This window comes from Typopeltis vanoorti, chromosome 24, assembly GCF_054136105.1.
Source record: "Typopeltis vanoorti isolate ZY-2024b chromosome 24, IOZ_Tvanoo_1.0, whole genome shotgun sequence".
NCBI lineage: Eukaryota > Metazoa > Arthropoda > Arachnida > Uropygi > Thelyphonidae > Typopeltis > Typopeltis vanoorti.
In genome coordinates, this window is record NC_143572.1 from 23,208,543 (window position 1) to 23,232,380 (window position 23,838).

Genomic DNA, 23,838 nt, shown 5'->3' on the forward strand with positions numbered 1-23,838 from the left:
CTGAGGATTCATCACAGGAGGGCACTCTACACAAGTCCCAAACTACTACTATTACCATCAACACATAATGCCGTCTACTGCTTACTCCTACCAACAGTATTTTTTGTCTGTAAATTGTGCGAGCGCTCTTGAATGATTTGTCTGTACATGGGATGAAAAATCTGATTTCCAGGAGAAAAAAAAAAAATTCTTCTCCCTCTGTATGAGATCGGCTAACTTGCCCTCATTTGAAAAGGCCTTATAGAAAGATTCCTCTCATCATGAAAAGAATCGAACTCAGGTATTTTCCATTTGTTCTTCCAATTGTATGATAGCTATAGAAAATATAGCTATAGAATTTTTTTTTTTTTTTTTTTTTTTTGCCATTTCTGCATTATTTCAACCTTTGTATTTTTCTGGGTCTGGCTTCTGCTAATGAGACCTCATTAAAGGTTGAACTGATCTGGGAAGCGACCTTTCCCATAATGCATAACAATATACATGTCTGAAAGTAAGTGTGCTTTGCATTACGGGTTTCTGAGGCAATTTATGTGAAGTCAAAAGACTCCATATAGAAGTAGACTAGTCGTGAAGACACTTCACATGTGAAATTTGTTTGCTTATGTTTAAATAAAGGATTAAACAAGAATATAACTTCTTGTCAGGTAAAACAACGGTATAATAAGGAATTATACTGTTGTTTTAATCCCTATTATTATTATTATGGGTATCTCCATGGAGCCAGTAGACTCATCATGGGAGACCCAAACTATCAAAACAATATCTATCATATCTCTTCTTGAATTCATTTACAGACAAAGAACTCACAACTAAGTCAGGCAATGCATTCCACTCGTTCACAACCCTCTGGGCGAAAAATCTAGTTCTCACAACTTTTAGTAATGTAAATGTTTCTACCATATCCCCTCTTCTCTGCCTATCAACCAACCTCTGCAATCCACAAGCTCTCAATCTATCAATTAGGAGCAGTTTTTACATCACTCACCAACTTAGTTGCTCTCCTCTGAACCCTCTCCACAACCTCCTCATCTCCAAGGAATTCAGGTGACCAGACTTGACAACAGTAATCCAAATTTGTAAGTATCAGTGCCTTATAAAGGGGAATAATAACCTCTTTATCTCTGGATGTTAGTGTGTTCTTTAATAACCAAGTAATCCTATGTGCAATCTTAGACACCTTAGCAATGTGTCTCTAAACTCCCTATCCACCAACATCCCCAAGTCCCTAGCCTCATCAATCTCTTGGAGTACTGTTCCATCAATGTAGTATACAGCTGGTAATCTTCTAATCCCAAAATGCATAAATTTACACTTTTCCACATTGAACTGACATCCATTACCTTTTGCCCATTTTGCCACATTATTTAAATCATCCTGCAAACTCTCAACATCGGTTTGATTTTTTATTGTGCTACCAAACTTTGCATCATCAGCAAACAACTGAATATCTCCTTTTAAGCCATTTCATATATCATTTATGTACAAATTAAACAATAACAGCCCAAGCACAGAACCCTGAGGCACACCACTGGTCACCTGCCTCATCCTAGACTCTGCTCCTCCATACACCATTTTCTGGTATCTCTCTCTCTCTCTCTCTATGAGCCATTCTCTTATCGACATCACCAGTTTAGTATCCATCCCCCATTTGCTCCAGTTTGTGCAACGGTATTCCATGGGGTATCCTGTCAAAAGTCTTAGCAAAATCGAGAAGTACAACTGTGTAGCCATTTCCTTTGTCCAACTCAGATGTCATTCTGTTATAAAAAGTTAATAAATTGCTAAGGCAGGATCGACCTTTAACAAAACCGTGTTGGCCCCTATAGAATATCATATTCTGATCCACCCATTCTTGAATTCTGTCTTTAACCAACTTTTCCGATACTTTTACAACCACTCCTGAGATGGTGATTGGTCTGTAATTAACTACCAGAATTTTAGAGCCACCTTTATCAAAAGAACTACTTTGCCTTTCTTCCACTCCCTAGAGACCATACCAGAGTTCAGACTTAAGTTCAATAACCAAGTAAGAGGCGTTGACAATTCCTTTGCACATTCATGCAACACCCAAGCTGATATTCCATCTAAGCCTACAGCAGTGTTTGCATTTAAATTCTGCAATATACTTAGTACTTCTGATTTATTAACTTCGATTCTCACATTAGTTATTGCTACAGGTACAGAGATATCCTCACTTGGGTGATAGACTTTTGAAAAGTGATCACTCAGTAACTCTACTATTACATCTGAATTGGTCACCTCAATACCATCAGCACCCACTAAGGTTATCCTTCCAAAGTCATTCTTCCTTTTACTTGCTACATAGTGGAAGAACTCTTTGGGATTACCCTTGATCTCCTTGGCTAAGGTCTTCTCATAATCTAATTTAGCTTTTCTTGCTATGCTGGTAACCTTCCTAGCTTGAGCCTTGTAATGCTCATAGGTGTACTGATCGTCTTTCTCCTTGTAACTCTCCATAACATTTTCTTTTTTTGCAGATCAAGCTTGATATTACTACTCACCCATCTGACGCCTACCTTGTTTGTCTTCCTGACCATGGGGACACAATCTGATATTGCCTTCCTCAGATACCCGCTGATTTTATCCCATTCACTGCTATCATCTTTCCCCTTCAATATGTTCTGCCATGGAACAGCTGCAAGCTCACTTCGAAGCTTGTTATAATTGCCTAACCTGTAGTTCTGTATATACCCCCTTCTTAAGAGAGAAATCCACAAATTTTGCAACCTCCCAAGTCAATACCACATGATCGCTCTCTCCAATTGGAGATAACGGGGACACCTTACTTACACATATATCCTCTGAACCAATGACCATGTCCAACACTTTCACACCACGTGTCCCTTTAGTTATGTGCTGTTTCAAGTAATTATCTGTAGAAGATGTATGAATTCCATTTCCTTTTTGCCATGTGATATTTCCTCCTTCCAATTGATATCACCATAATTAAAATCCCCCATAATAATCACCAACCCTGAATGAAGTACGTTTTACAACACAGTAGCAAAACAATGTTTAAAACAGTTTTAGTGCAGGGATCCAAGAGTGGGATTAGAAGCACAATTGATCAGACTGATGATCATCATTATGCGAGTTCTGACGGTACATAACTGGTTCCAAAATTTATCTTTCCATTATGTCTGCTCACAGAAACAGGTGGTTCCAAATTTAAGGAACTTGTTAATGTGTGCTCAGCATACAATCACAAATGTTCAGCAAATTAATTCACTAAAATAAAAAAATCTAACTATCTAGCTTTTGAATCTTAATATTTCCTTTAGGAAAACCAAACATTATTCTGTTCATTACTACTGAAATTATAGCACAATATATTATAAATACATCAATTGAGGTGAGGAGATGTAGGATATTTAACAATTTCTCTCTCTCTCTCTCTCTCTGCATGTTTATTGCAGGAAAGAGACAACAGTAAGATATGCTAAATTCTGGTAATTATAAACTTGATTCAAATTCTTTTTATTATAAGTTAAAAATATTTGTATCTATTAGTAAATAATATTTGATTTGGTATTTTTGTTATCAAAATTATTCTAGTGCATTATATACCTTAAAGTTGGATCCAGTCTGGGAAAAGACATATTCCATATAACTTTTTTTTTATTTCACTATTTTCCTTAATCAACAATTATAGAAGTTAAGAGATTTTATGTTAGGAAAGAAATTTTTTATGAAAAAGAAAAATGTGTACATCTAAAATACTTTAATACTTGAATACTCCTGAGTACCTGTTAGCCATTATACATCATAATATGAATTAACCAGACAATTTCCACAGCAATACTGCATTTACATATATAATTTAAATAGCAAGGATCATTGTAAAAAATAAAAATGCATAAGAAGGGCAATATAAACATACAAATGAAGTGAAATAATGGATTTGAATGAATATGATATTTTTCAATAAAATACATTAGCACCTAGAATCATATTTTATGCGCATATACAGGGTGTTCGGGATAAATTTGACATATTTATAATTAATTATATTTTTCCGTAAGTTACATGTATTAACACACACTTCTCTTCATTTAAAAGTTTGGACCCTTCTTCATTCATATACAAGATGTCAGAAAGGATGGATAGCTGGAACCCACCTGAATCATGGAAGAGAATAACTTGTATCATGATGATTCGTGCCCGCCATCAAAATAAGGATATTACGACTGCTGCCCAATGCTCCCTGAATACAGTAAAAACAATCCGGCATGAACTAGAGACTTGCAATGGTGACTACGAGGATGTAGCAAGAAGAAAGATCCCTAGCAGACGATCTGATTGCGTTCGTACAGCAGAATTCCTCGCAAATCTGCAGGAACAGGTGTTGAAGAACCCTGGCATTGGAATTCGGGCTTTGTTCGTGGAGTTGCTAACTGTAGTCAAGCCCTGGATAACAAGGGTAGGCAATGGTAGGCCGTATGTATGGCAGCAGGATTCGGCCCCTTGCCACACCTCTGGGAAAAGTCAAAAATGGTTGTCTGAAAATTTCTACGACTTCACCAGTCCAAATGTTTGGCCTCCAAACTCCCCAGACCTTAACCCCATGGATTATTTTGTATGGGGCGCAGTTGAAAAAGACACCAATCGCACTTCCAGTAATACAAAAGCCCAGTTAATGGATAAAATTAAAACAGTTTTTGCGGCCCTTCCCAGGGAGACTGTAGCATCAGCTTGTTCGAGGTTCCGAAGCAGAATTGAAGCTGTGATCGATGCTAATGGTGGTTATTTTGAGTAAATCTTGTTGATAGTATTGTAATTAACTCTGCCTGTAATGCTTTTTTGTCAATTCATTAAATTTAATAGATACAAAGAAGATTTTCTTTTTCCTTACGAAACTGTCAAATTTATCCCGAACACCCTGTATGTATATATGAACACAAGTAAGAAATATGAATTGCACATGCAGTTTGCTTATGCCCAAAAGATCAAAATAAATAAACAGCCAGTTGTGGAAAGCAGTGATGGAATTTCTTCATTAGAATTTATGCCGAGTGTATGTTTCGTCCATTGCTCTAGCAAGCTTCCCTTTAAATAAATTTTATCAGTTTTTATCGTTTTTATTAAGTTTTATCACTGGAATATTTGATACAGAGAAATTTAATTTTATCAATATTCTAACTCTTGCTATATATATCTCTCTCTACAGCTCTGTGCATCTTACCTTGCTTAAATGGTGGAACCTGTATTGCACCATACACATGCAGCTGTCCTGCAGGTTATGCAGGATCACGTTGCCAATTAAGTAAGCTGAATTTAATTTGTAATAATAAGTAAATATATTATAGCAGTATACTTCACTACTATATGTCATAAAGGTTTTTTTTTTTTTTAATTAAGAATAAATAAATCATAATTTTTTCATAATGTATATAATCTAAATTATGAATATTTATACTCTATTTTGTTAGAACTTTGTGTTAATTTTCAAATATATATGCCATTTTCTCAAAATTTTGTGTTAATTTAAAATCTTTTTAAAGATAAAATATCTTTATTCCTAGACAAATTGGATACTAGATCCAACATTATTTCAAACCTGAATGTTTGTCAAAACTATGAAAGTTTCGTAAGTTGACTTGAGAACTCTTACGAGAATACAATCCTCAACATCCCCAAGATGACTTAGCTTGAACTACTTAACCCTCAGCCCATGTCGGTGGGACTTTTTTGTCCAGCTGAAAACTATTGGTCGTAATATCTTTTAGGTTGGGACAGGTAGCACCATCTGTGATAGCGATAAAAAAAAAAACTTTAGGCCGAGCACTACAATGTAGGTACAATGTAGGCTGGTAGTCCGTTAGTTTTGGTTTGTCCTTTCAAGTGTAAAAAGACTTCGAAGTTGCTGAAAGACAAAAAAAGTCCCACCGACATGAGCAACGGGTGTCAAATGAAATATTGAGTTTGTACTCTTGTTAATTTTTTTTACTGTGTCTGGTGATATTTTTGTGCAAAAATTACTAAGGGTGAGGTAAGTGTTAAACATTTTTTTTTACAATTTTAGCCAAAAAAAATAGTTTTTGAGAAATGTTAATTTTTTAGAAATTTTTAGCTCCAAAAATGGCTCTTTGCAATTCAAATGAGATTGTTTATTCTCTCCGCAAGTGGGAGCCCATTAATTATGTCGAGAACAAGGCATCTGAAGAAAACGATAAGGTAGAAGAAGATGAACACTTAGAAACAGAAGAAGAAGGTGATAATTTTTCCACCAACGAAGAAGATGAAGAGAACTTCGAGCGGCCAGTTACTCCAACTGTGGGACAAAGACATTATATTCGCGGTAGAAATAGTCGCAAGTGGTCTTCAAATGCTCCAGAAACACGTGGTCGTCAATCATTGGATATTCGAATGCATTTTCCATCTCCATCAGGAGATGTGTTAAATATTCGATGTCCATTAGATGCATGGAGCTTGCTTATAACGAATGATATTTTGAACATTATTGTTTTGCATACTAATCAAAACGTTCGATCTGTTGCGAGTAATGTAAACAATATATTTTGAATGAATATTTTTATTAAATAAATCATGTAAATAAAAAAAATCATGCATTTATACAATTTTTTTTACCTTTTTTATAATTGCTGTAAAATCAGCAACTTTCAATTGCAAAAATAATTATTGTAATTTAAAGATATGATTTTGTCATTAATTTTGCATTAATATACATACATTTACCTACAAACTAAAAAAAACAAGGGTTTTGGTCTATTACAAGCGGAGATATGAATTTTTAAAATTTTTCAGTCTGTTTCGCACTTTTCCAACGCATATTTGTTTAAACAATTATTTAAATAATTTTTTTGTTATTGTTTGTACCATGTTTTGGAATGTATTAACAGTGTGCTCTGTGAACGCCAGCTTAATTATTCAATAAAAAACATCATTTAATAAGCCCTGGACACAAAAGTCACACCAACATGGTTTACATTGATCGAAAACAGCGACATGGGCACTGCCAAAGTGTCCATATATTCGTCTTTTATTAGTCCATTTGATAAAGATTTCAAATGCAATTTTACATCACTGAAATGAAGCCTTACAGCTCTTCCTTTGTTAATTAAATTTACAAATTTAATTAACAAAGGAAGAGCTGTAAGGCTTCATTGTATGTAAAGCTGTAAAGCCTATTCTCTCAAGATGGACTGGGTCACCATGGGAGAAGCAGACCCAACCCTCCTGCATTGGGAGAGGCCTTCACCCTGTAGTGGGTAGAACAAACAGGCTGATCATCATCATCATGTGCAAGCCCAGTGTGATTCTGCATCCAATGTGTTAACAGAAATGGCAAACACATTTCAGTATCAGTGCAAAATTTATTAAGAAGATAAAATTTATTGAAGAGTGTATTTTTCTATAAGGAAAACATTAATATAGGCCAACCTTGGTTCTTCAGAACAAGTGTGCTGCTCTCAGCATAGAGTGAACAAGCTTTTTTTTAAAAAAAAATCAGTGCAATTTTTGACAGGATAGCTTGTGGATATGTCAGCTGATATACAGTATTTTATTCTTAAGGTTATCAATTTTTGCTGTGATTTCCTGGTTGAAGATGTTTAATATGGTGATTACGAAACTATGGCCTTGTAGTTTTTCAATGGCATGTTATATTATCACCATGGAAAGTGAAGTTATCATTAGGATGAGTGCTGATGAGCACTGAGCAATCTGTCTGTAAGACAAAATCACAACAGATGTTGGTCCCTTGAATTTTTTGCATGAATATATCCTGACAAATAAAATATCAGACAAAAATATACATTAATTGCAAAATCACACTTCTTGATCTCAGAATGTTTCTTGGCAAAGTTTGTAGCATTAAAAACAGTCAGCAATTTTTGCAGTGCAGGAGAGATTCCATAAGTAGAAGGTTTGGCAATCATTGCCTAGTCCATAGAGCAAAAGGTGATTATTTTATATTAAGTTAAGGGGATAATAAATCCCTCATTATTTTAAAGCCAGATACGAAACTCGGAGATCGAAATCTAAGAGTTTCATGCCGAAGAACTATCGGCGAGTCCAAGCGTAAGTCATCACCTGGGTAGTACAACACTAGGGCAACTCGTTGCAAAGGCAGAGCAAGCTCCGTCACTATCCTTAATATTTTCTCATAATGTAAAACGCAGCTCCAAGGAGATGTATTAGTGTTTTACATTATGAGGAGAGGTCACTACCCAGACCAGTTTTGACCTTTATTGAGGTCTCATCAGTGAGTAGGTAGACCTGGAATACCAAGGTTAAAGCAAACCGAACTTACATATACCCCTACTAACAAATTGGCAGACCGGTGTATCCATATTTATGCCAGCGGAAAAATAGCCTCTTGGCTCTTTATCGTAGTAATAATAATATATGGGTACACCGGTCTGGCAATTTTCAGTTAAGTTTTTACAGGATAACTAAGTTAATTTTTACTGATTTTTATAGGAGCATCTTTCATGTTCTGTTCCATGACTATCAGTGTGAGTTAAAATATTGTTGATACTGAAAGAAGGAATTACCAGACTTATCACCAAGTAGCACATATACAAGGTGTGTCTATTAAATAACAAGACTGGTTTGCAAAAATGTGGTTTATTATTACAATTGTAACTTAATTGTTATCCCCTCCTCTATCTATACATGGTTGCATAAATTTTCCATTGTTGGAAACAGTGCTGCAAGTCATCAGGTGTCATCTGCTTCAATAGCGCTGCCGTTTTCTCCTTTACCTCATCCACTGACTGAAAATGGGTGCCCTTCAATGCGAATTTGAACTTTGGAAAAAGGTAAAAGTTGCATGGAGCTAAGTCTGGCAAGTAAGGAGGATGGTGATGATGATGGTAAGGTGGAGAAAAAAGCAAGAATGAGCAAGTCAAAACTGAAGGCAATGTTGATCTTTTTTTTTTTTTTTATATATATCAATGCCATGGTAATGGTTGAATGGGTACCAGAGGGGCAGACAGTTAACCAACATTATTACCTTGAGGTTCTTGCTAAGCTGAGAGAATGAATGAAGAAGAGACACGAGCATTGTTCTGTGGAAGAACAATGCTTGGATTCTCCATCAGGACAATGCTCCAGTCCACAGTGCATTGTCTGTAAAGCAATATCTAGCTGATAAGAAGATCCCAGTGTTGGACCATTAACTTTACTCAACAGACTTAGCTTTAGGCAACTTTTACCTTTTTCCAAAGTTGAAATCTGCATTGAAGGGCAACCATTTTCAGTCAGTGGATGAGGTAAAAGAGAAAACGGCAGCGCTACTGAAGCAGATAACACCTGATGACCAGCAGCACGTTGCATACGAATTTTCCAACAATGGAAAATTCGTATGCAATGGTGTATAGATAGAGAAGGGTGAGTATGTTGAAGGAGATAACAATTAAGTTGTACAACTGTAATAACAAATCACATTTTTGCAACCAGTCTCATTATTTAATAGCCACGCCTCATATATACATTAGAGAATAATACTCTAAACCAGAACAAAATAGTTATTAAAATCCTTTAAATCAAAATTATTAGTATTTTTTTTGCTATTTTTTATGATGAATTGTAGTTTAACAAATTGTTATTCAGCAAATTGTTTTTTTCGCTGAACTGTCTTTTGATGAACTGTTTTCAATGAGCTTTTGATCAACAGTCAAGAAGAATGAAGAAACATGTTAACATGAGATCTGAATATCTGTACTTTTTTTTATGTTACCCCCATAAGAGGATACAAAACATATCATATCAATGCCATCTGTGGGCAAATGGTCAACAAAGAAAGAAGGAATCTGTTGATATATTTAATGAATAGCTGGAGTTTGTAGTCCTTAGGAAAAGCAGTGTGGGGAAGAACAGATGTTGACCATTAGCTGCTCATGCATTTATGAATGTGAAGAAGAGCGAAGAAATAGTAGTAGCCAGTTCAGTGGAACAGCACCCATGAACTGTAAATGAGGCATAAAGCAGAAACTTGTTTGTCAGGGCACTGTATATCTCAATGGATTAATAAACTGTTAATCCGAATTTTGACATTTATTGATTTAAAATGAGTTTTAATTGATGTAATGTAGTATAATAATCATTCTATTATTAAATATATCAGTACTGTTACTAGCATCTTGTGTTTATAATAAAATAAGATAAAATTATTTTCAGATGAAAACCTATATCCTTCCTTCTCCTGCATAGGAAAATTGGGAGTTGTCACTCTTGGATGTAACTTTATCACATAAAGTCTTTAGTCTTATTAATTAAATATATCACACACACATATATATATATATATATGTATGTGTGTGATATATTTATATATATGATATATATATATATGTTACCGCTAAAGTGCGAAAACAGTTAATGTGCAGATTACCTAGCTAATCTGCAGATTAACTGATTTGCTCTGTTAACGTGCGGAATCAAGAGTTTTCTGCATTTTACCTAGGTAATGTGCACATTAACGGCTTCCGTATCGTTAAAGTTCAAAAGTTTGTTTCTCTCATTTCCTTTCCCTACTCCTCCCCCCTCTCCCTCCACTTTTAGTTTGATTTTTTAATAAGTAAACATAATTTTATCATATGTTTTTTTTTCTTAATTGTAATAATATTTTAAACCGTTTGATTCCTTGTATTATATTAATTGATTGATGATTGATTCTATCAACTAATTTGTCGATTGTTTGATTGTATTAACTTGATTCTTTAGATATCGAAAAATAAATAAATAAACGTTGCTGTTGTTCCAGCAAAGATCTTATTTTCACTTTAACGAGTGCCTAGTAGGTAATGTGCAGATTACCTAGGTAATTTGAGAAATGAAACAATTTTCCGCACATTTACGGATCACCGTAGTTAATCTGCACAATACCTAGATAATCTGCAGAATAACTGATTTCTGCACTTTAGCGGTAACATATATATATATATATATATGTATGTGTGTGATATATTTATATATATATAGTTGATAAGACCAATTAGATTCAGCTTTCTGTAATGAATAAAATGTTCTTTTAACAAACATCTGTTAATCAATTTTCAATGTTGTTCATACAGAAAGTATTCTATTCATATATTATGTTTTTGAGATGGATATTCATAAATAGTAATCACTACATTGTTTCAGTGGTATGTGATCCAAAATGTCAAAATGGTGGGCGATGTATTGGTCCTAATGAATGCCGATGTCCAATAGGTTATAGTGGAAAGAGCTGTGAATATAGGTAAGAAGATTAAACAGTTTTGGTTAAATATTTGCTGTGGATAATGAGATAAAAATTATATTCATTAAATAATTTTAACTGTCCTTTGTAATTTTTTGTTTGTTTAAACTTTTGACAAGTTCAGTTGTTACTTCAAAAATGACCATCATACTAATTATCTGGCTCTTTACTCAGCAGGCTTAATTCTGAAGATAGTTCAGAAGGCATGATGATCAGCACTATTCTTTTTTCTTCCATTTGTGATTATTCTAAACAATAATTAATAATTTCATCTATTCAGTCTTTAACATAATTTATTATTATTATGTATGCTGTAAGGACTCACTGAGGAAGGGCCATTTTAGTCATTCATACTTAAATGCATCTCATACTTGGTTCAGAGTTAGCTGTAGAAAGTTTTACTGCTGGGTTACAAAGTATATTATACTTGAAAAGAAATTATATTCTTATTTTAATCCTTTACCCAAGCATAAGCAAAGTCTATTTGTATATAGAGGCTGTTGACTTCACATCAACTGTCTCAGTATCCTATCATATTTTTGTATTATAGGAACAGTCTCGGAGGAGTGAAAATAGGGAAAAATATTGCCACTGTGCAAGGGAGAATCCAAGATAATAGTGTCTGTAAGTCAGCATTCATGTATCAGGTGTAGTGGTGAAGGTGTTAGAGAGGCTGTTGGAAGTTTTTCCAGTTGATTATACTATAAATTAAAGATACCAAATTATTTACTTGGTTTAATCCTTTATCCAAGTGTAAGCAAACAAAGTTTGCACCTGAAGTATTTTCAGAACTAGGGCAACTCATATATAGAAGCTAATAAACTTCACATCACTTGCCTTTGTATCCCATAATGCAACCCACATATCCTTGCAGAATGTATAATGCTATGAAGCTATGGGAAGGGTCACTACACAGACCAGTTTCGACCTTTATTGAGGTCTCATCAGTATGAGCTAGTCTGCATAGTAACCCTTGCCACAATGCATAGCATTATACATGTTTGCAAGGATATGTGCTTTGCATTATGGAATACTAAGGCAAGTGATGTGAAGTTATTAGCTTCTATATACGAGTTGCCCTAGTCCTGAAAATACTTCAGGTGCAACCTTTGTTTGCTTACACTTGGATAAAGGATTAAACCAAGTATGTAATTTCTTTGTATCTTTAATTTATATGTGAGAGAGGCTGGTTAGAGCTAGAATACAAACTTGGATTAATGAGAATGAAAATCTTTCAAGAGAACAGCATAGGTTGTTAAGGGGAAGTTATGCTTCAACTTGATCGCATTTTATAATTATAAGGTTGACAAGTGTTTTAGATAGTGGAGATTCTTATATGATGATTTTTCTGAATTTTGCAATTGTTTAATAGAACATCACATAACAAACTACTGTAGAAATTGAGAAGGATGGAGATGGATAGTTAGTGGTTACAGGGATGGTTGGATGATAGGAGCCAGTAAGTTGTTAATGGGGGGGGGGTCTTGAAAAAGAAAGGTTAGAAGACTATAGGATTCTGTTCTAGGACAATTATTCTTTACTTTATATATATATGTATAATCAATGATATAGTTTAAAATTTCAGATAACATATTCAGTTGTTTGTTGATTATGATACTAAATTAGGAAAACCAATGAAACTCCAATGTGATATTGGAGTTTCATTCATTAAGCTGGTGCTTCAAGCTGAAGTTTGGAAATGTCACTTTGAAGTGAGATATAAATTTATGCACTTTGATCAGAGAAAATCAAAGTAGGTTTATAATATTTGAAAAATGTTAGTAGAGGAGGCAAGAAATCTGGGGATCTTGGTGAATAAAGAACTGAAGTTCAGAGAATGCATCACAAAAGTTGTAAAGGTTACCTAGAAAACTGCTGCTATAATGGATATCATCATGTGATGGATATGATATATTTGAAGAAGAAAAGACAGAACAGGAAAAGCAGAGAAGTATTGCTAACACATGCATAGCATTTAAATCTGAACAGAGTAAAAATCTTGAATGATGGTGGTGATGGTATGAGTAATACAATGGTTATGAGGCTGTCTGGTGTGAGACAGAGATTGACATGAAAAAATACATAGGCATGTGTTGCTAGACGTGAGTTATCTGAAGAGCATACTGTCAGGTAAATCTTATGGATACAAGGAGGGCTATCAGCATTGCTCAGAAATATCACATATATAAGTACTAACAATTCTCATTTATCACTGTCTTTTACATAAATCTTTTGACCATACGAAAGTGTCCATTTTGTTCTCTTTGCATCTGCCACTTGTTCTTAATCCCCCATCAAATTTCTTCTTTATCCAAGTTGTAAATTATTCTATGCCCTTTAGGACCTTAACATGACAGCAACGTGCAGCTCTCTCCTAGTGAGACGCCCTGATGATCGACACTATACTTCCCATGGTGGCAGACCTGGGTAAGTCAATATTGAGAATCCTAAGACTTGTGATGCTCCTCTTTCGATTACCAACAACAGACCTCATGTGGCAGTGGACTTAGGCAAGAGAAGACTCAGAAACCTCAGACAAAGTCCTCGACATTTTGTCTTATAAAGGTCCAGACTTCATTATAGACACGCATGCGTCTCTCGAAACTTTCATATATGGGCATGCATGGACATCCGAACATGATGACATCACACTTCACATGTCTTTTGAAATTGTCATATATGGACAGGAGTTAACAGCATTACATAATGACATCATGTTCCATATTTTAACAAATGCTCATGGTTAAGTTACTACAAGTACAAAATTTGGCATTTCTTGAAGTGCAATCTCCCTAGAAAAACAGAAAAACAAACATGATAAGTTACTTATCATGAGAGATTTTATAATAGATTGTGTAGATAGTTTGGATCTCCCTGAGTCTTCAGATTCCATGGAGGCCCATACAATAATAATAATAATGAGGAGGAAGATCTTGGTATATAGAAGCAAAGAGTTATTGTTTTTTTGTATAGGGTCTTGTTCAGGTCACACATGGACTATAATGTATGTATCTGGTTGCCTAGTTTCAAAGGGATGAGGATATCTTAGAGAGGATGCAGAGAAGATTCACTAAGTTGGCATTGGATCTCTGGAACGTGGATATAAAGACAGATTGAGAGAATGCAATTTGCAGAACCTTGTTAGAAGAAGAAGGAGAGGGAATATGATTGAGATGTGTAGGTTGATGAGGAATTGTTACCAGATTAGTGTAGAGATTTTTTGTAGAGTAGAGGAAGACAAAGGTAGAACAGAAGGCCATCTCTCTCTGGAAGTGTATAAGGACAGTGTGAGCAAGGGAGTGAGGAGAAGTTTCTTTGCATGTAGAGCAGTTGGTGAGTGTGGAAACTGTGAATGGATTTAAAGCATAGTTGATGATCTTTTTGCACAAGTGTGTGTCACAATGTCTTTTCACACCATGGAAATTTGATGTTAATAATGATAAAAAAGGCTGTTTTGTATTCTTCTTTTGATTTCTTGTTTACCAATGAATTGAAACTAGTCAGAAAAACTGATTATCAGGTTGACTATCCAAACCATTTCTCACAAAATGTTGGGAACCCTAAGGAAAAGTACGCTGAACATGAAAACAGAAGGAGAATTAAAAATGGGCATTTTTAATTTACAAAATAATATGCGATGCTGCAAACAGATTATATTATTTACTTGGTTGCTCATTGAGCTCTCTGTTCAAGTCCTGACTGCTTGTTCCTACTTTGCTGACTTATTATTATTATTATTAGCCCCAGACCTCCATGGAGTCAAAATACTCATCACAGGAAACACACACTGTTACACACAAAGCCTGTCAAACTGACTGTGCTTTAAACTCATTCAACATCTGCATTCACTACAATGTCAGGCAATGCATTCCATTCACCAGCCACTCTCCATGCCAAGGACCTGCTCTTTATTCTCCTGCACACATCTCCATATACAGCTTCCAGGGCTGTCCTTTTGTTCTACTCCTTTCCTCCATTCTATGAAACAAGTTCTTCTACATTAACCCACATTATAATAAAAGAATCTAATCAATGAAATTTTCTTAATTAGTGTCTCCATAGTGCAGTTGGAAGAATGCTATAGCATGTGTCCTTTTGTCAGAAAAGGACAAAATTCGATTCTCATCACAATTCAAAGAATTTTTATATGGGCTTTTTCAATTTAGGGTAAGTTAGCCAGTCTTATACAGAGGTAGCAAGGTTTTTCTTTCCACAAACCAGAGAACAAGTGCATGCGTGCATGCACACACACACACGCATGCACGCGCACACACAAAATTAAGAGACAAAAATGTTTGCGAGACTCCATGGAATAATAATTTTGAGTAATACCAGAGGAAGATGATTTAGTCAGCAGAAAGTACAATTGCAACAATTATAAAAATGAAGACCTATGGATCCTTTTGAGAATCTCTGAGAACTATTATTGCACTCGTGAAAATAATATCTTTATATATCAATTTTTATATTGTAGAATACATTATATTTAGCATCAGCATTCACCACGTACTGCTATAATTTCAAGGGAAATAAAAACATAATACGAAATCGACAAAAGCCTATTATGAAAAGGCAGTCTTCGCTGATTGTGTGTATATAGCCCAACCCATTTTCCGTTTAAAAATAGTGATTTCTCAGTTATCTAGTCATGTTGGGAAAACTAGTCAGTTAAATGAAAGTATGATTCAAAGGCTCATTTATTTGGTTTGGAGGATTTGATATGAATTACTGATATAATATTTTTTTTCCTCATATAGTCAGCTCTCACCATAGTAAACACTATTATACCGAACACAATTTACAGTAGCAAACTACTGTAAAGCCTTGGTCAAAGCTCCATAGCATTAAATTCTAAAGAAAATTCACCAGAGCAAACTTTCCACTATGAACTATTCTTCTGGTGGTTTTTACAAGTCTGTTGTAGTCAGAGTTGACTGTAGGATTCTGTTATTTTTTTTAAAGAAAGAACATGTAGATATTTATGAATTATCAGATTTATGAAATTATGTATTATTATTCGGTAACATAGAATTTTCACGAAGGGCATGTATACAGTTAATATACAATGACAAAAATAAAAGTTAATAAACTTTTATTTTTGTCAAATTTTAATACTATTTTCCATTAACTTTGTTTTTTTTTTAATTTTTTTTTTTTTTCCTCAACAGAGTAAGAAGAGGGTATGTCCAAGTTCAACCAGATGTATTACGAGATGGTTTCCTTTTGTAAACCACATATTCTGAAAAGTTTTTGTGTGACAACAAAACCTGACAACAATTTCATAAATTTGTAAATTTTCTATTAAATTAAACAAAATCTATTATCTCTTATGGTTCATTAGAAAGTAACAATCCTTACAAATTAATTTAAATCTGTATTATATGATGTAACAAAAATTCTTTTAATGTAAACAAATTTTCAAATGTTGTCACACATTACAACTTGTTTAAAGCTTTTTGGAATTTGTAAATAAATTATTTTAAGAAAAGTGCTGCATAAGTTGTTAAATTTTATTTATACAGTAACTTAATAATTGGTTGTATGTTAAAATTCATTCTTTCAGTAAATCCTATTAACTATAAAGTACAAACCATTTTTCAATACTTACACAAACCGCTGAGTGATGATATAAGTTATTTAAGATCTTCACTTAAGCCTATGAAATGTATTTTTTAACTAATAATAATATAAAAGGGTAAAATGTGAATTACAATGTTTAATCAGACTGAATAATTCACACAGAACAAATACTATTACAAATAGATGAAGTTTATTTATGCAATTCACTGCTTAGGAAATTTTGGGAAAGATAGGAGATGGGATAGAGATGGATTTGTGATGCTAATGATATCAGATGATTTGAGTCCGATTAGGATAGAAAGAGATGACTGCAATATTAGTAACAGTTTTCCATGCAGCGGTGAGTTTGAAGCTACGTGGTGTGAGATTGAATCTAACAAGATGAAATACATAGTGGATTAGTTGCTAGTGACAATGAAATACATTACTAAATAAACCTAATGGGTACTAACAGTTAATCAGCATGGGTAACTTTAATTATTCGAACACTGATTGGATAGCAATGAAATCACATGAAAAGAATGAAGCCAAATTTATTGAACACTCTTAAGCAGCACATGGCAATAGGAACTCAAGGTCAAAGACATTCTCTCTCACTCTCTCTCTAGAGAGAAAGATTTATCTGTTTGTACATTAATGGTAATACCATGGTCCCCCCCCAAGCAAACTTTTACATGGAACACTGAAAACAAAATACTTACCACAGCTACACACAAGCCTCTAGTGTGGTTACGCTTTGTTGATGATGATGCATTTGCCATTTGGCCCCATTGACAAGACACTTTGGATGCTTTTGCTACTTATCTAAACAGCCAACACCTCAAAATTCACTTCACTTCACAGTAGAAAAATAATCTAATAAATAGCACATTAGTCACCCACCTTTCAGATGGATCACTATCTTGCTTCTATTTACAGAAAGCCAACACAAACAGAAAGATATCTACATAAACAATCGCATCATCATCATTTAGCCCATACCTACTAGGGATATGTGATGGGCCTTCAGGGATACACAAAAAATAATCAGTAATGGTGAAAAAACAAGTAAAGTAAAGTAAACAAAATGCAAAACATTAGTTATGGAACAATAAATGTCAGTATTTAAAAACAGCTATTTTAAAAACAAGGGGTACAATTTATAGAAATGGGTTTAAAAGGGGTACACAAGTGGAAAAAAGGTTGGAAACCACTGATTTAGTCCATCAGTATGGTATTTTAAAAAACACTTACACACATAGACAGAGCCATGTGTGTAAGTGTTTATCTCAAATATCTGCACCATACTTTCTTGGCCAATGGCTACAATTCCTATAAAATAGATAAAATACTACATAGCCCTCTTACTTCTCCCTCCTCTAATATACAGGAACATAACGTTACCATTCCCTATGTCACGGGTACATCAGAAAAATAGCCAGAGTACTAATAAAGCATGGCCTTTGCACCACATTGACACCTCATGTTAAATTAGCAACTCTGATCTGCTCTCCTAAGGATAAACTTCACCCTCTAGCATACCCTAGAGTGTATGAAGTTCCATGTGACTGTGACTTGGCCTATTATGGGAAGACAGGAAGATCTGTTGGCATCTGCCCGGAAGAACATAAAAAATACATTCGCCACTATTATTATGGCAAGTCAGGACTCGCAGACCACACTTTGGACACCCCTTCACACAAGATTAGATGGAAGAAAACTAATGTGCTATTTAGTAGTCGTTACAGATTGGAAAGATTATTTTTTGAGTCAGTCATGGCCTGTCTGATATGTAATGGCAGTTTTTTTACAACATTCAGGATCACCAAATTAGGACTTTAGATCTTTTGTCCATTACAATTTGTATTGTTTCACTTACTGTTGCATATACATGCTATGTTGTGTTCTGAAGATGCCGATTTGAAATTCAGCAAAATATAAGCAAAGTTAATAAACATCTTTTTTATAAAATAGTTCATTTGGTGTTGTTAATACTGTTAAAAATAAGTTATAAATAACCTTCAATACCTAAGCTTATCTGTTAGACTTTTCCAAGCCACTTCAGACCTTCAATAAGTGGAGCAGGGCTCACACTAAGAGATGAAATTAATCTAAAGACAATCACAAATCACTAGTTTGGAGAGCAGGTACACTAACTACTCAGCCAATCAAGCCAGCAGATAATGGGACTATGGAATAGATTATAAAGAGAGAGAGAGTGAGAATTACTAGCAGACAGGAGAAAGAGGAGAGATACACCCTCTGTCCAAAAAGAAACCGAGCTTTTCGAAAATAGAAGAAACTAGTGAAGACACCTGTTGTATCTTTTTGTTGTCGAAAGCAGCAACCTTCATTAGTTGTGTCAACTGTTTATGACATTTGTTTCATTAGAAGCCGAGTTATGGTGCCAAGAGTGACAGTGTGTTTTGACGAATGGTCGGATAATGAGTTTCAACAGAGAGTTGCGATTGACTTTTGTGTTAAACTTGGTAAAAGTTATATGGAAATGTATCAAATGCTTCTAAAAGCATACAGTAATGAATGCTTATCCTGTACTCAAGTTTATGAGTGGTTTAAGTGATTTCAAAGTGGTCGTGAGACGCTTGAGGACGATGAAAAGCCGGGCCATCCAAAAACTGGACTGAGCAAAGTTAATATCCAAAAAGTGCACGATTTCATCAAAGAAAACCCAAAATCGTCTGTGAGATTGAAGAGGAATAGGGGATTCCAAAATCAACTGTGCACAACATTTTGGGCCTTCGTAAATTGAATTCGCGATTTGTTCCCCACAAGTTTACCGATGACTGAAAAATGTATCGAATTGAACACTGCAAGGACCTCATTAAAACGCTTGTAAGGACTCAAATTCCTTGAAACGATCGTTACTGGTGCCAAAACGTGGTATTTTGAGTATGAGCCCAAAACAAAGCCAGAGTGCTGAGTGGAGACCACCAGAAGAGAGGCATCCAAAAAAAAAAAAAAAAAGTTGCTTGGAGAAGTCAAAAGTAAAGACAATGCTGATTTGTTTCTAACGATTCCAAGGGCATTATCCACAAAGAATTCGTTCAGCTTGGCCAAATGACGAGTTTTATCTTGAAGTTTTGAAGTAATTGATAGCGAGATTTCATTGCGTATACGGCATGAATATCGTGATGCAGGCAGCTAGTCACTTTGGCATGATAATGCACCATCTCATCGTTTTAACATTGTGAGACAATTTTTTAGCAAAAACCAACATTTTGACCGACAGTTTGGGCCTTCACTCGCCATATTCACCTGATTTAGCATCCTGTGACTTCTTTCTCTTCCCCCAACTTCATTTGCCAATGAAAGGAAAGTGATACACCAATGAATAAGTTCAAGTGGTAACCACGACCCTCAACAGTATCCCAAAAACCAATATAAAAAACTCATTTAATGAATTAATTGACCATGCCAAACGCTGTATCGAAGCTGAAGGAGAGTATATTGATTGAAATAAATGATTTGAATAATTATAATTGGCTTGTGTTTTATTTTCTATCAAAAGTTTGGTTTCTTTTTGGACAGAGGATGTATAATAGAGACCTACAAACTTGTGAAAGGGTCATTCATACAGGATACTAGTAGATGGACTTTTTTCATTTTATGGAGGGTGAGAGAGGACAAGCGGGTATCCATGAAAGTTGAGAATGAATCAAGAAAGGGGTAGGAGCAAGATTTTTCTTTCATAGAGTGGCGCATGATTGGAATAGCTTGTTTTTGGATGGCAAATGCAGATAATTGTAAATGAATTCAAGATAACGTATAACAGGAGGTGAGTGATATCTGGCCTGACTTGATGAGTCCCTGACTCCCTGGAGGTCGCTTGTAATAATAATAAACTAACTCTAAATGGATCGATGTGGTTAATGGAGGTTCTATTCTTTCTTCTGCTTGCTAATGTCAGATGCGCAGCTAGGGAGGGGTGGCACTTTGAACCTTTTTGAACTTTTGCAGTTAATTCTAAAATACAGTCTCGAGAACTCATTTCCAAATATTGTAATACTGCTGCGAATTTTCTTGACAGTTGCTGTAAGTGTTGCTAGTTGTGAGAGGAGTTTTTCTAAATTAAAATCGATTAAGAATTACCTACATTATTATGAAATAGACTTCGCCAATGTCATCAACAATTTTGCTAACAGAAAAGCAAGAAAAATAACATTTCAGAATGTTGAAATTAAAGTTTTACTTCAAAAATAAACAGTGTTTTCATTTATTTCCCTATACGTCGTTTTGACTTTTTGTAGTATTTTTGGTGTGTATTGAGAGGGGAGGCAAACTCAGGGACCGCCCCGGGCGGAAAAAGCTCTTGATATGTCTCTGATTAAATTAAGTCTGATATCAACATTTGCAGGTAATATTAAAGTGGAAAGGGTGGTTAACAATGATAACTAATTAGGAAGAAATTTGGTTCTCTGGCTTAAGGCATTATGAACAACTTTCACAATTCGAAACAATCAATTCTGTCCAACCACAGAAGTCTGTTCTTAGTTGTGGTGTGCACGTTTAAATGGTTAGTGGTAATTTAGAATTTTGGAAAAAATTAAGCAGGCAATATGGAGAGAAACAACTTTTCTTCATCTTCTTGAGGATACATACAGCTTTAAAGTGGTTATTCTGCACTAGCCACTATACTGGAAGAAGTATACTTGGCTAAACCAAATGACAGTGCTTTAGGAAGTGTCCAGGTCAATAAGAAAATAATCTGGCTAACATTCTGAAAAGTATGAAAAGTCAATGGATATACTGAAAAAGGACGGGGCTGTAAACAACTCAGAGGAGTGCTGTAATATGGCAAAGAACACTGACCAGCAGAGAGATGGGTGTGTAGTGGTTCCGCTGTATAAGGCCCTAGTCATACAAAATCTGGATTTCTGTGCTCAGATGTGATCACTGGGATTTGAAGAGGCTGGAGAAATATCAGGAGGGTGAAGGACCCTAGCAGCACTGGGTTTACCACAGTGTCATTATTGTTAGTATTTGCTAAACACGCAAGCACATGCACGTCATAGTGAGATGTGAGCTATTAGCGTAATGTGGCACTGTCCATCACGCGGTTCCACTGTTGTTTATATGCAGTTTGCACCAGTAGTAGAGTGTTCATAGTGCTTATCGTGTTTACTCCATCTCTTTAAATATTTGGACATTACAATTAAAGACGTAACATTTGTTATAATTTTTATTTTAGAACATTACTGGGGGGTTATGATAATGGATTTTATTTTTAAGTAAATTTGAATTACACTAAACTGTATAATTTTATCGATAGTAAACAATATTTTTTCATGAAACAAAACAAGAATATATTTTATTTTTAAGTAATTTTGAATTATACCAAACTGTATAATTTTATCGATAATAAATAACATTTTTTCATGTTTTTTTTTTTTTTAATTTTTACCATAATTTTGATATTTTATCCAAACACGTATACACTGTACTTACAGTGTGTATGTATATTTCGAAAGCTGCAGCACCCCGACGAGCCGCCACTGAGTAAGACAAAGAAGCTGTTGAAAAGTATTTTCCAGATGCATACTCAGATTTTTTTCGAGTTGCACAAAGGAATGGAGAGTAAGAAGCAAGAATTTTTTTTTTTTTTTGCATGAAATGCATTTTTACAAAAGTGTGGTGCAGAGAGTGAGTTTACAAGATGTTATGGAACTTCCCACCTGTATTATTATTTCACCTATATTGCTGCATTTTTATTTCTTGATAATACAATGACAGAATGTTATCATTCGTGTTTAGTGGAAAAACAGATGTCTAAAGGTAACTAATTAACTAACTAAATTTATTTAGCTAACTAGATTAAAAAAACAATATTCATCTTGGTCACCAAGGCATCTTCATAGGCACAAATATTGAGCCCATGCATGTAAGTACACCCATAGGAATATGAACAGAGACTGATTGTATAAAGGGGGCTCCTACAGTACTAACTGACATGCTCTATTGGTGCAGTGATGGAATATTTACTGAAGGTCTCAAATGATAGTCTCCAATATTTTTGGTAGTGTGATGCAACCAAGTTTATTTAAGTTTAGGAAAATAGTCTCTCTTTCTCTGATTTAAATTTGTTTCTATATCAGAGAGAGTTTTTTTTTCTATGATTAATCTAATTAGATAAATAAATTTAGTTAATTGTTAGCTTTAGACATTCGTTTACCACTAAACATGTAAACAAATGTCTAAAGGTAACAATTAACTGAATTTATTTATCTAATAATGTTAGACTATTTAAAAATAAATAAAAAATGACAAAAAATATATAAAATTGATAAAAATGGAAAAAAGAAATCCTTAGTCCACTCATGGTATACAAATGTACTATAGGTTTACTAATAACCTTCCATGGGTGGGAACCACATAAAATAAATAAATAATCAATTTTATATCTAAAATTGTAGTTTTATTTTTTTTTAAGTTTTAATAATTTGGATCCTATTATTGGAAAATTCAGATATCAAAATCCTATGACTGAAACATTTCATATTTCAATCCCTAATCTGAACATACTGTATATGCAACTTAAAAACTTGAAATGTGAAAATATATTCATCAATGATGGATGTCACAAATTACAAAACAGAACTGGGGCATATGTGCAATCTGAGATTCATTTTATCTATTGTCAAAACTGCATTACATAAGAAAACATGATGAAAATCAATGATAAAATAAAGAACATCTTGTTGAATACTGCAGGAAATTGATGAGGCTAAGGATTTGGAGGCGATGGTGGACAGAGCTGAAGTTCAGCAGTTATATTACAAAAGTAGTAATCCATCTTTATAAGGTTATAATACAGCCACATCTTGGGGATGAAGAGGCAGCAGAGAGGATCCAAAGATGGTTGACCAAGATGGTTCAAGATCTGCAGAATGCTCCTTATGAGGACAGATTAAAGGTATACATAGGTTGCAAAGTTTAGTTGATTGATGCAAAAGAAATGTTTCAATAGCTGAACCCTTTAGTTGAAAAGACCCAGGTTTGAATCCTGTTACCCGAGGAACAGGATTCAAACTTCA

At 34.5% G+C, this 23,838-nt stretch overlaps 1 protein-coding gene across 1 annotated transcript in view; it reads left to right on the forward strand.

Moving 5' to 3' along the window:
• The window catches only part of LOC150093017 (sushi, von Willebrand factor type A, EGF and pentraxin domain-containing protein 1-like), a 154,957-nt gene extending 138,219 nt beyond the window's left edge, over positions 1–16,738 (forward strand). The window contains exons 38-40 of the mRNA XM_090414101.1: positions 5,189–5,284; positions 11,131–11,227; positions 16,396–16,738. Of these exons, the coding sequence (XP_090270227.1) occupies positions 5,189–5,284; positions 11,131–11,227; positions 16,396–16,456 (254 nt within the window). The 3' untranslated portion in view covers positions 16,457–16,738. The remainder of the gene's footprint in view (positions 1–5,188; positions 5,285–11,130; positions 11,228–16,395) is intronic.
• Positions 16,739–23,838: the final 7,100 nt, after the last annotated feature.